The sequence below is a fragment of the Trachinotus anak genome, unplaced genomic scaffold, assembly GCF_046630095.1.
Source record: "Trachinotus anak isolate AG129_WGS33_773 ecotype Australia unplaced genomic scaffold, CSIRO_AGI_Tana_v1 ptg000010l, whole genome shotgun sequence".
NCBI classification, from domain to species: Eukaryota; Metazoa; Chordata; class Actinopteri; order Carangiformes; family Carangidae; genus Trachinotus; species Trachinotus anak.
In genome coordinates, this window is record NW_027273861.1 from 7,409,195 (window position 1) to 7,422,884 (window position 13,690).

The following is a 13,690-nucleotide window of genomic DNA, read 5'->3' on the forward strand; positions in this document are numbered from 1 at the left end:
TCAGTAGATGACCTGGCATCTATGACAAGACTTCTAGGCAAATATGAACATGCACATACATATATACTGACATTCATATACGTACATGCATAAACATATACATACATAGTGTCTTGCATATATATATATATATATATATATATATATATATATATTACTCTATATTATTTTATTCCTAAGAAGGAACCATGAATTTATCAGTTTTCTCAAGTTTCTTCCATCCTGAATTTCTCCTGATATGTAGGTCTCTAATTGGGCTGGCGCAGCGATCACTGGCCTACCGTCTGGTGGTAAAACAGGCCCTCTCCTCGACACTGTAGAGACAGACAGGGTTTGAGCATGTATTAAGTAATTGAATGGTTCTCGTGAGACTGATCCTGTAATTGAATGGACAGTGCTGGTCTGCACTCACTGCATTTTCCCAGGAGAGCAGACTGAAATTGGACACTCAACAAATCACCTTTTCAAAGCTGTGTTTTAAACTTAGATGTACCTTGTTCATCTACACATATCAAGTTTTGGTCTTTGTGGAGCTCCTTCTCTTTGCATCAACACCACATATATACGTATGGTAAATTTCCTCATGTAAGGTTTCATGTATATTGTTAAATAACAGATGTGATTGAAAATTGAAAATGACCTCTGGAACTTAGTAAAAAGCAAAATACTATAATTGTTGGCAAACATTATGACTGGCAACTCCATTCTTTCAGATTTTATCTGTTGTAGTTATATAACTGTATCACCATGCATATGTAGGTAATGTGTTGCACAACACAGTTTGCAAGGAGTGTCAACTCAATTTGAAGTCATGACTTAAGAAAATCAAACACTTGTTTCCACAAGGATACGTCAAGTTCCACATTTATACCTTACTCAAGCTTTGAAAAGTGAATCATTTAAAGTGAATCCTTCAAAATGATCTAAAACTAGTTCTGGTCAGTGTGAGCTGAAATGTTCATGACTCTGCGACTTTGTGTTTGTCAACTGGAAGCTGTCACAACAAAGCTGTGGTGGAAGTTACGTAAGTGGTGACGTTACAAACAAACTCGATGCTGAAGCTGTACTAACAACTAGTTTAAGGAGCATCACCCAGGAAGTTCCTGTTGGGCTTAAAAAGTCTGCGGTTTGTTAGTTTACTGGGTGTTTGTGTTTCTTCCAGACCCCCAGTCAGGAAAGTGTTTTTCCCTCATGACTGCTTCAAAGAAAGAAGACGTGCATGTCTCCTGACACTCACTTTCACTGCTTCAATCAAATGCTGTTCATTCATTTAAAATCACATATTACATAATCTTTACATTTCTATCCACCCTGACTTAACTCAGTATGAATGTGATTTAGCAGAGTGCATGCAATCTGCGAAGACCATCTATAGTGAAAAACTGATTAAAAGAAAATTTGTCAAAAATGTTTTGCTCTGAAGTTGGACATGAATTACTGTTTCATTGATTTATACGTAACCCACTGGCACACTGCACAGAAAAAGTGCTGAGTCATTCTGGGGGTGGGTCTTGAATTTCATGGCGGAGTAGATGGTCTTAATTGAGAACATACCCGATCTTGGAATTTTCCACAGAACAACATTTTCTGGCAGTGGAAATTGTTGGATTTGCTCTGCTATGCATCCAGTTGCATAAGTTTTACCCTATAGGACATCAACCCATCTTGTACCTCTTAGTGCAGACTTGATGTAGTTACACTGTGCAATATATTCCTGCTATGAGGATTCGTCTTTTCTGGCCATTGCCTCTTGAAATACTTAACAAAACAAGACTGCACATAATTTACTTTATGTATTTATATCTGTACATTATGGCCAGTGGAATTACAGTAGGTGGACAAAACAACAGAAACAACATTGTGTTAAAATGCTGACAATGATCAGATGTAATCACTGGTTATCTTAATCTACTCAGACTATAGGTCAGAGGCCTCAGGCTACTCCCTCTTTCACTTTGCCTTATCAAAAGAAGTCTAAAAAGAGAAAGTAAATACATCCTCAGGCTGGCATCTTTGATAACCTGATCACTATGTTCATATGTTGAATGATCACAAGCTTGGCACTGTCAGCTGAACCGATTACTATAATGTGCTGTTTAAATATAGTGGAGAAAAAAAAGTCCCAGTAAAGAATATTTTGTTGTACATGCACAGTACAATGACAATAAAGGTTTTCTAAGAAAAAAGTAATCAGATTCTTGATGTTGTTGTTCTGATCTGAAAAAAGTGAGGTTTTTTTTGGCCTTCACAATTAGGTGAGAGGACTGGGAGGGGACCGCTTTAAAATCACAGTGTTTACCCAAACTGGGTGTTGAACTGGGACTACAAGGTGATGTCAGTTTCCTTCTACACCTTGCTGCTCTTTCTTGTTTGCTTTCTCTGTCATAAGTTATTACAACTGTGGAAGTGAATTACAGGAATGATAGGACTCTTAACTGAAAACTGTTAATTCAATCTGCCAATGTTAATCTGCCTTCTTTGTTCAGTCTTTTAAAAAAGGTAGCTGGACTGGTTGTGTTTATAATCACACATAATCACACCTACTTTTTCATTTAAAATAGTTTTTTGCGCTTTCTTTTAATCTGGAGTCCGTTAGGGCACGACTGAGCTTGCCCAAGTCTGATTCTCCTTTGCTGATTATTCCAATTTGCCATTGGCAATTCCATTTGACAAGCACTTGATGGTGACAGGGCTTGAAAAGCATCAGACTTAGTGTCATTAAAGGCTTACAGTAAAATGCAAGAGCACTTATAACTAATCCACTTTCTGGGACAATCTCCATATTTTTTTAAATTTTTTTTTTACCATATTAATTAAAGGCGTGTTTACATTTATATCAGAGTTTGATTGTATAGTGTTAGTCCATATAGATTAAAAACAGGGTAGCCATTTGGTTTACATCACAATCTGTACCCTTCCAGTCCCTCATATAGGGCCTAATGGGTAGCTTCCTCGCCATGCTTCAACTTCAGCTCTATGCTAAGATAAGCGAACTGTCCCCTCGTATTCATAGGTATTGTTGTGAAATTTTTGGGAAATATGCTTATTCATTTTCTTGCTGAGAGATAAGGATATTCATGTCTGTCCATTAAATGTTAAGCTTCAGTAAGGAGATGGTTAGCTTAGCTTAGCAGGGAGAAACATCTAGCGTGGCCCTATCTCAAGGTAAAAAAAACCAAAATCCACTTATCAGCACCTGTTGTGCTCACTACTCAACATGTATCTCTTTTGCCTAACCTGTAAAAAAGCTGAACTCTATTATGAGCAGCTATTACAGCGACTTTGTGTTCATTAGTGAGCTTTGGAGGTGCTGGTAGGTGGACTGTTTAACAGTGAGACAGAGCTGTTTCCCCCAGCTTCCATTCTTTAAGCTAAGGTAAGGTAATGCTGCCCTGGCTGTAGACTCATATTTGCAGAAAAATAGTGCTATATAATCTTCTCAAAAGAGCATATTTTCCATAATGATAACTTACCTTTTATTTTTATATGAAGGTGGACATTTGCGACTCAACAATTTTCTATTTCTGAATGACTGAATCTGAATCTTTGACTAGGTACGTTTTAGTGCAATACCACATCAAAACTCGCAAAAGTTTGCAGAGCTAAAGGAAGTGTTAAATCATCCTGTCTTCAGCTGACCTCATGCTTTGAGGCAAACAGGAACATCCTACATTTGTTCAGGCTGGTTTTCTTTTAGGAAAGGATCACATGTGGTTCGTTGACGGTTAGCATGTAGAGCATGACATGATTATTAACATGGTTTTGCCACTGTGGAACTGAATGCTTAAAACTCATCATGGCATTTTCGATTTATAAAATCCATTAAATACCATAAAAATTCCTATGAAGAAACTCTAAAGGTGGGGCTGTGATTGTACCTTTTCCCAGAATTGCTGATTGAATAGTTTTTTTTGTTATTCTAGTTGCATCAGGCCCACAGGCATGTCTCCGTCTGGTTTTTGCTCACCCTGTGCTTACTTGTGTGACCTTTGTAAAATTCCATTATCTTAGTTGCTGGAGGATGGGGGTGGTGTTGCCTTCACAGCTCCTGAAGGTCTTGGAGTGGGGGATTGTAAACTGCAGGACGGGGTTTGACAATGGGGTGGAGAAAACACAATAAGAGGACCAGTGAAAGAAACTGTCCTAAAAGAAAGTCCAAGTAAACAAATCAATTATGAAAACAACTGGCTGTGGGTTAGTTTAACTTAAGTCTTATAAGTCCTGTGTGTAACAACAGTGATAATTGATGTTTAATTATCTCCAGATTAGAGATCATTTAAGGGCCGTTCACTGCTCATGAATTTGCTTTGCAGGTTAGACTCTTGTTTGTTGTATGAAAAAATGCAAAGTAACATTCTTCAAGACTATATTGCACTTTTTTTTTTTTACATTTTTCAAAGAAAAGGCATGTAGTAGGCCCACAGACACACACACACACACACACACACACACACACACACACACACAAAGAGAACTTTTTGTCCCGGCTGTGTATAGGCAACTTGATTCCAGGGAGTTCAGCTAAACAGGATTGGAGGAGAAAAAAAAGTTGTCTAGCCTGGTCTTGTCAGCCAAACGCTGAGGAGGAAAACAGGTGAAGCTTTGACCCATGTTTACAACTTCTCATGTTTACGTGACTTTTAGTGTAGGTCAGCTTACTTTACATACATGCTATTCAAGCACGAGGCAAACACATATGATCACTTTGATATGGATACAATACAAACCTCCATGGCACGTGGATGACAAATCTGAAATTCACGTTTGGGTTTCTGTTTGTATGTATCAGCAATATGGTGTGAAAACCCGATTCCAATGAGAAGCGCTTGGCCTTTTCTTGTTAACTTCAAACAACATCCTGTTCACCCACAACCCATCTGGTGAGCAGCTCTTCTGTGGGAATAAACATGAATGTTAACATAGAAAACAAGGAAAATAACATCATTGTCCATTGTCATACACTATGCACCACAGAGAGGAGCTGTAAAGCTGAATCAGAACAGTGTAGTGATTGTAATAACTGTGTGGGAACTTATTAAATAGAAATCCACTTGATAGTGACTTTTTGGGTTACCCACAGCAGTTAAACTCTGAATCTTAAACAACTAATAAATTACATTCAAAGTGTATTAAAGTAATACTTTCGCATTTTGGGAAACACGTTAATTTACTCTTTTTGCAATGATTTAGATTTCGGTCTGCAAAAGACTGCTGACAGACATTTAGCTTAAAGACTGGTGCATTATGCTGAACTATTTGTTAGCTGACTTAAATCCCCTAAACGACATTTCTTTTAGATTGAGGCTATGTCGACTCTACTGCACTTTCATTTTGAACCAGCAACCTGAAAACGCATATCACACAGCTGTTCATGCACAGGACATGCATGAACTGATGTAAACAGGAAATAGACTGTCTACTCTGCAGTTGGTTAGTTGCAGAAAGTACCACAAACAAGTAACAGCAAAGATAGTTGTCGCACGAAGATGCAGAATTTAACTCCACAACAGCAGTGTGGTCAGTGTGTTTACTACAGTATATTGCTTTCACCATTGGTAGTTGAAGCTGATAAGACCCAATCAGAAAGCAAGTGTGGATGTCTATGTCATCGTTTCCAAAGGCCTCCAATTAGCTTATCCAGACTACAATGCAACCCCAGAGTTTTCAAACTAACCGTGGATAACCACATGTGGTCCCAAGTGGTTATCTTAGCATATAGACAGGAAGCAGGGGGAAACAGGTACATTGGCTCTGTCCGAAGGAAAAACACCCACCTACTAGCACATCCAAAGCTCATTAAGGAATGTCAGCAGAATGGTAAAAACAAGAAAACCTTGTGTTGTTCAGATGTGGGAGCGTTATTGCATTATTCCAAGATGGTTACTCCCACTGCTAATCTTGTAGCAGCGATTAGCTTTTTGTCATCTTAGATATTTGTAGCAGTTCATTAACAAGGGAGACATACAAACAAACAGTGTGTAAGGCCCTTTAAATTAACTGATGAAAGTGCTGATGGTGGCTGTGCAGCCAGCTTTTCCATGAAGTGGGAGACACTGGCAGACGTCTCTGTTTTCTACAACTTGAAATTACAACTCAGAGGCTGACATGAACACTTTACCACCTGCTCTAATTACGGTCTGAACAATATGAAGAGAATTATTGAATTGAATTGAATTGAACTGAATTGAACTGAATTGAATGCCTTTATTTGTCATTGCACAGCTATGCAACAAAATTGAGTACATCTCAGTAGTGGCACAAAGATTCAAGGTAAAAATATATAAAAGAAGACAAAACAAACACACAATAAAGAAATTAAATTGCATACACAACATACATTACATATTAATACACATTATGCTTATATCTGGTGTGTTAAATTCAAAAAAACAAGTTGTGTTTTTACGGAGGTTTATGTGTTTTTGGCCTAGTGCAGGAACCTGTCTTGTCACTGTGAAGCTGACAGACAACCAGGCTGGCTCTTCGCCCTCTTTTAAGTCCTCCCACGAAACTATGCTAACCACCTCCAGGCTATGGCTTCTTCACATTTACCATACAGGCAGTAGTTTCAAACAAAACAGACAATAGATTAAAGTGTTATCAACCTGTAGCATCTATCTCTAAGCGAGAAGGCAAATTAGCTTGTTGCCTGACTATTCATTTAAGACTCCCTTGGTCTCAAGCATGATAGATTATATTGTGACACTTTAAATGTAAAACAATACAAATCATTTGTTTGTCCAATAATGCATCCTATGAATTGAGAATGTGTCCCTGTTCACATTATGTTTTGTATGTTAAAATGCATTGAGCTTATACTTAGGCTGTCGTTTCTTCTCCTGCTCTCTCATGTTTCTTATCACCAGGTCAGCTGTGGTGCACGTGCAGCAGGGCAGCCAAACCTAATAGGACACACACACTCACACACACAAGAGTTTTTTTGTGCTCAATTTGGATGTACCCTGGCTTGAACCTTGTTGCATCCCATTATCCAGCCGGGCAAAGTCTTCTACAAACTGTGTCTATTAGTCAAAAATAAGATAAGAAGCTTTAAGGTCGGATTTTAACATGACAGTTTGTACAGTTCTCATCATGAAACTGCTGTGTGTTTGTTTGAAATGCTGATGACATTTGTCACAATTGGTGGTGGTCTGATCTGTGTCCACGCTCCTCTGTCCAGTGTTCTCTAACCTCTCTGTCTAACTGTGCGGCTCTGCTTTCACAGCTGCTCAAGTTTCCGACCATTAGGACAGCCACACTGGGACAGTTTACAATACATGTCCCCAAACCCACCGATGGGAGGGTGGGTGGTGGGGCAGAAGCGTAGCCAGTCTGTTGATAGCAGTGATAGCTGGGGTTAAAGGGCCTGAAAGGCAGACGAAACTGTATTCATGTGATGAGATTAGACCTAAGGCAGCCAAGGATGGTGCTTCATTTGCTGTTTGGACTCAAGATATCTGATTAGGTTTAGAGCCTGTGATTGAATTGCAGTTCAGATACCATTTTATTTTCAATGAACAATGTGTTGTATGATGAAAAGGGCAAAGTGAGATTATGTAGCATGCCTTGATATGTAATACTACACTGGCTTTTCTGAACATTGTTTAAAAAAAGAACCACAGTCGTGGTTTTTTAAACTATGTTCTTTGTTCGGTGCACAATACATACTCTTGACCTGCCTGTTATGTAATAGGCTCATATGGAGCACCACCCCCGTCTCTCTACCACACACCAGATTGCCTGGTCTTAGACTCCAGCTGCCATGGAAACGGGGCTCAAGGCGTTATGTTTTTCTTCATGAGCCCTTGTCTTTGTCCAGTTTATCTGCCCAGGTTATCTTCTCTGAAATATCAGCGTTTATCCTAGTATTGTTGCTTGTTGTAGTGATGCATTCACTCACTTTCACACCACTGTGTATAGACGGCACAATGGGCTCAAATAACATAGGATGAAACTGAAGGGGGGAGTGGGAGGACACTGAAATGCAGAGGGAACATTTGAATAGGTTGTGCAATAGTAAAATGTGCAGTACAATATCTGCACATGTAAGCAAGGCATTTCAATTGGATGTCCACCTCCTCCAGCATTACTGCAATATGTGCTGATAGTCTCAACCAGAAGTTTGACGGGATTCTTCTCATGTCTTCTTATTTTGTCTCTCCATTGTACTAAAAAATGGCTCAATATGCTACCAGCTGTATAACCGGGATTTTGTCCCATATGTCTCTGTGGTAGTTATGTGCATGGTAAGATTTCCTGAGCTTGGTTTGTGGATGTAATTTTAGAAGGCCAATGCAACGTGCTTTGGGCTTTTTTAGTTTGGCAGTGGACTCCGAGCCAAATTGAATTTGGTGTGTTCTCAGACATGCTGTCAAATACATCCCTGCAAGCAAATACCACTACACACACTGCAACTGCAGTTCATTAATCGCACCCATGCTAAACTAAGATGAAAAATATACAGAGCATTTACTAGAACTGTTATCTACCTCTATGGAAACAAACTGAAATAACTTTGGCTGAACAGACTTTGCTCATTGGAACAATCACTTGGAGAAAACTGTGGTAATCACACTGACACTTGTCTTAGTTGGAATTGATATGACAAACTAAACCTCTTTAAACCTCTAACCTTGATTCAACTTAAATGAAAGCTGGTTTTAACTCAGGGTGAATTTATTTACACTGACAACTTAACTGTGGACACCAATTCTGTCCCTGTAAGGGAAACCGTCCCCAACCCACTGGTGTGCTGTCATAATACACACAAATACACCTTCATCCTGACTGAATGAAGTGATTAGGTAACTTGCTTTAGATTTACAGTCCTCTCTGTAGCCCAGGTGTTCACCTCATGAACCTCACAGTAGGTATGTTTTACAACAGGTTTAATAGAGCACGGCAGGTTAAGTTCTTGGTCATGGTATAATTTTGTACAGATCAGTGAGTAAAGCATGGCATGAAATTAACACTGGGGTCACCCAAGCATACAACGTCCTCCCCTAAAGCTCTAAATACTTGTCCAATTTTAGACTTGCCACTTCTTCTCTAGCTTATGTGTTTCTTTGCTATGTTTTCTTTTCTTTGTCCCATCATAAATCATCATTTTTTCCTTTACCTGTGAGAAAAGTAACGACTATGCAAGAGCTAGAGCGTGAGATGCAACTTTTACTGGAGAGCTTCATTAGGTCACACTGTCACCCTGCTGACACCAGTGATCCTAGTTCATGGCCTTTAGACTAAAATAAACAATGAAACACAAATCATGTCATTCAGCCCATTCATGTTAAATTTAGAATAAATTCCTAAATGGGAAGATTAAGCCATTTAAAGTTATCATATAATACAATATCATTACTAAATAGCAGTAACTTGAACATAATATCTGCTTTCATTTCTGTCAGTTATCATATATTTTCATTTTAATGCATAGAGAAGTAAAATCGGTTCGCAAAACTTCTCTGTTAGAGTGTTAGAGTGAAATACCAGTGGCTGGACAACATGATGAGCAGTAATGCAAATTAGAAATGAAAATAATTTGTGGTGACCCCGTGCGAGGTGGGTAGAGGGAACGGTGAACTGAGGAAACATTCTGCACAGTAGAACAAGTGATAAAAACCTGGTGTACAAAACAAACAGGGACAAGATAAATCCCATTAATGTTCGCACCAAAAAGTTTGAAACTAAATCCACAGTGAGCATCAATTAAAAATGTGAGGAATGACACACCCCCACCAGCTCGGTACATACTGTACATTTACTGCAGCAACCTGTCTTTAAATCCAGTCTTTCGCAGTGGTTTTGAACTGAAAGGAATACGACATGGTATGAATTAAATGAAACTAGAGGCCGTCAGAGACACTGAATCAGATAGCGACTGCAATAAAAACATGGTGAGGAATACTGTAGGAGAGTGCAGTTTTCATGTGCTGTTTAATGTGAAGGTTAAAAAAAAAAATTAGGCTTCTATTAAGTTTTAATCATCAGTTTAGATTCCTCTTTTATAACTGTGACAATTTTTACTCCAATTACTGAATTATAATAGTTACCTAAACTTGTTTAAGCAACTAATGCAATACAGTGATTAATACAGTTCATGGTACAACTGACTTCTCAGAGTTTCAGACAGATTTTGGTAGAAACTACCCATCCTCCCTTTACTTTGCTGACCTCCTTTAGGAACTAGTTCATAGGTTATCCAGGCTTGTGTCAAAACAACATACCACAAAGACAGATACACACACTATTTTTGGATTGGACGTGCCTTACAGAAGAGCAAACCCCTGAAGAGTCAGCAAAGTCAGCATGCTCACATGCAAGTTGTCACCACTTTGACAGTAAATGATAAACCTGTCGAAACCCCTTTAGAGGTTTGACGTCATGTTGATTTTCTGATGACGACACTCTGGTCAGTTCAGCTGTTTGAATAAGTAGAGGGATGTGGATTTCACTTGTCTTAATTAACCACCATTTGTTAAGTATTACAGTCCATTTTCCAGTTTAACGCTGGTCACATTTCAGAGATTCAGATCAGCTGACAGTATGGACATGACAAACCGGTTTCTGTCAGAGTAACAGGCAAAAGAGGACATTCAAAACCAAAATGACAAACTCAGATGTAAAAATGTTAGCTGTTTATTAAAGAGTTTTTGCAAGTGACATTTACAAGTGAAAAAACAGACAAAACAGACATGCATTATTAAAATACAAACATACAAAAGTATGGCTTACATAATGACCTTAACTATCTATATACGTGACGGAGGCCAAGACTGCTAAAAACATTCAGATGCCTTTTGGATCCTTTGCGTCAGAGGTACAAGAGCTACAGCAAAATCCTGCTGCACTTAAACAGTTACATTAGTACAAGTTAAACTCCTTACAATAATGCACTTCTATACAAATCATCAGCTACCATGACAGAAAGGCAGTGTTTACATTAGATATAAAGAATTTCGGCATACAACTGAATTCACAAAGAATGCAGAATACCTCAATGTTTCATCTGTCAAGTAAAAAAATTCAAAAAGGTAAAGATCAATCTGTAGAGTTTTGACATAGTCACAAGGCCAAATACAGTACTGGTAATAACTGTTTGTTTCGGATTGTTCATTTGCTGTAATCTGTGGGCTCCTCTCCCTCTTCTTTCAGTAAACATGTGCGCACCAGTGACTCTGTGACGATGTAAGGGTCGCAGTTGGCTGACGGACGGCGGTCCTCGAAGTAGCCCTTCTTTTCCTGCGCCACAGAGCGAGGGATGCGGATGCTGGCGCCACGATTGGCCACGCCGGCTGAGAACTCTTCGATGTTTGAGGTTTCGTGATGACCAGTGAGGCGCCTGGCGTTGTCCAGCCCGCCTTTGGGATCGTAGGCCTTGATGTGATACCTGTGTCTCTTTGCCAGCCTTTCTATCGAATCTTCGATGACTCTGTGGGGGACAGGTGGACTTAGGATCACGCTTAAAACAAAATATCCAGAAATCACACCATTGTAAGACATTATTTTATACACTGACGCAATTAAAACTCATCCTTACTTCAGTCCACTGTCCTCTCGCATTTCCTTTGTGCTGAAGTTGGTGTGGCAGCCGGCACCGTTCCAGTTCCCTGTGATAGGCTTGGGGTCGAAAGACACCACCACGCCGAAATCCTCACAAACCCTGTGAAGGATGAAGCGGGCAATCCACAGATGGTCCCCCATGTTGATACCTTCACAAGGCCCGACCTGGAACTCCCACTGACACACAACACAGACGATATTATTAACTGATTATTAATGATTATTAGATGACTGAAAACACATTTTGCCATGAAAGTGCCACGACAAAAAAATAAGAAGACAGCAGGACAGTACCTGAGCTGGCATGACTTCAGCATTGGTTCCACAGATCTGCACGCCAGCATACAGGCAGGCTCTGTAATGTGCCTCCACTATGTCTCGTCCATATGCCTTATCTGCTCCCACTCCACAATAATAAGGCCCTAATCAAGGAAAGAAACCAAATATTAACACTCAGCTGGCCATTAGCATTTCTAATGCATTATATTTCAATAAACAATGAGACAAGCCAGAAACCTGGCACTCACCTTGTGGACCGGGGAAGCCGTTGGAGGGCCAGCCAAAGGGATGTCCGTCTATGCCCAGGAGGGTGTACTCCTGCTCCATACCGAACCACGGGTGGTTATTCTCCACCATGTTCATGACCTGTTTACAGGTGTGGCGCAGGTTGGTTTCTGTTGGAACAGCATCAGAAATGAGCTGACATACAGTATAAGACAGCTGTAACCGCATCGACGCTCCGGTTTGTTCTTCTTCTGCTCACCTGCTGGCTTGCGGTTGTACTTGAACACTTCACATAGTACCAGCTTGTTGGGGTCTTTCCTGAACGGGTCCCTGAACATAGCTGCAGGGACCAGGAACATGTCGCTGTTGGAGCCCTCGGACTGGTAGGTGCTGGAGCCGTCAAAGTTCCACTCAGGAAGATCTGACAGCGGAAAAAACGACTGAAATCAATTATTTATTTCAAAAGCTTTAAAACATATTTTATCATTGTTTTATCTCACGCCGTTATGAAGGTTATCAATCGTAGTGGAGCCAGATCGTACCCTCGATCGTCTTCGGTTCAGAATCCAAAGTTCTGGTCTTGCAGCGTAGTCCCTCTCCTGAGCCATCTATCCAAATGTACATGGCTTGGACCTTGTCCCCCTGAGGGAGATCCATGTACTGCTGCTTCACAGCCTTGTTCAGTTTTGAGCTTGCTGAGGTGGCCATTTCCTTGACCCCAAAACCTACAGAGTGAAGAGGGCACACACTAAGCATCACACAGTGGAGACTGTCTATCTATCTATCTATCTATGTGCACATATTTAAAACGAAATCACAAAAGGCTCAGACCAAAGAGGCTAAAGTGAATGTTACTGACAAGGAAAATCTCCAAGAGAATTACTACATTATGACAAATTATACAAGAGCAACAACAACAGCATCAGGGATTCAGGCAACAACCTGCTCCCCCATTGCTCTAAATCAACCCGCTGTTTAATACGAGCTCATATAAAGTCCTTCAACACATCAACACACAGTGAGGCTAAATATAATGTATACTGGAGGAAAGTAAACATCCAAACATTGGAGTAACAGGCGAAAACAAAAGCAAAGTTTCAGAAACAGAAAACAAATCCTGCAGCAGACGTCTGTGAAAACGACACACGGCCCAGCTCCTTACCTTATGTTAACTGTAGACGAAGATTAAGAGCTGAAAAGCGTCTCCAGGTCTGTGGTCGATGTGAAGGTGTCTATTGTTGTTCATTCCTACTTCCCTCACTGCTTTCACGCTGGATTTATAACGCTGCAGAGCATCCCCGCCGCCGCTGATTGGCCGAGAGAAAACGTGATCAGTTCGTGATGAGGACATGTGGGAGTCACTGGCTTCACTCTGGTGAACAACAAAGGGAGCCCCCCCCCCACTCCCCACTCCCCACTCCCAGAAAGGCTCTTAACTTTCTATATCCTTTCATCAACATATGTGAAGCGTGAAAAAAGACACTCGGGGTGGCGGGAGCAAATCAAACAGGATTAAAAAAAGGTGACAAACGAAGAAAGACAGGTTTAAACTGCCAGTGGCCACAGAGTCTGGGAGTAAACAAGCTGTGCGCCCCCTAGTGACACAAAGACACATCCAGCCACGACG

The 13,690-nt window shown here is 40.3% G+C and overlaps 1 protein-coding gene across 1 annotated transcript; it reads right to left on the bottom strand.

The window, feature by feature from the left end:
• Window positions 1–10,619: 10,619 nt before the first annotated feature.
• Window positions 10,620–13,364, bottom strand: glulb (glutamate-ammonia ligase (glutamine synthase) b). Its single transcript, XM_071487279.1, has 7 exons — window positions 13,226–13,364; window positions 12,606–12,788; window positions 12,323–12,484; window positions 12,087–12,233; window positions 11,854–11,981; window positions 11,537–11,736; window positions 10,620–11,428 (listed from the first exon to the last, which is right to left on the bottom strand). Exons 2-7 carry the CDS (start codon window positions 12,769–12,771, stop codon window positions 11,110–11,112), a joined length of 1,122 nt encoding a protein of 373 aa, XP_071343380.1. The 5' UTR covers window positions 12,772–12,788; window positions 13,226–13,364; the 3' UTR covers window positions 10,620–11,109.
• Window positions 13,365–13,690: the final 326 nt, after the last annotated feature.

What these genes read in the sequence shown, in the direction of transcription:
- glulb (XM_071487279.1), bottom strand. Translation starts at nt 12,771, where the DNA reads ATGGCCACCTCAGCAAGCTCAAAACTGAACAAGGCTGTGAAGCAGCAG. An exon ending in CGGCTTCCCCGGTCCACAAG is followed by an intron (nt 11,982 to 12,086) that starts GTGAGTGCCAGG and finishes TTCCTTGATTAG; the next exon opens with GGCCTTATTATTGTGGAGTG. An exon ending in CGAGAGGACAGTGGACTGAA is followed by an intron (nt 11,429 to 11,536) that starts GTAAGGATGAGT and finishes TGTCCCCCACAG; the next exon opens with AGTCATCGAAGATTCGATAG.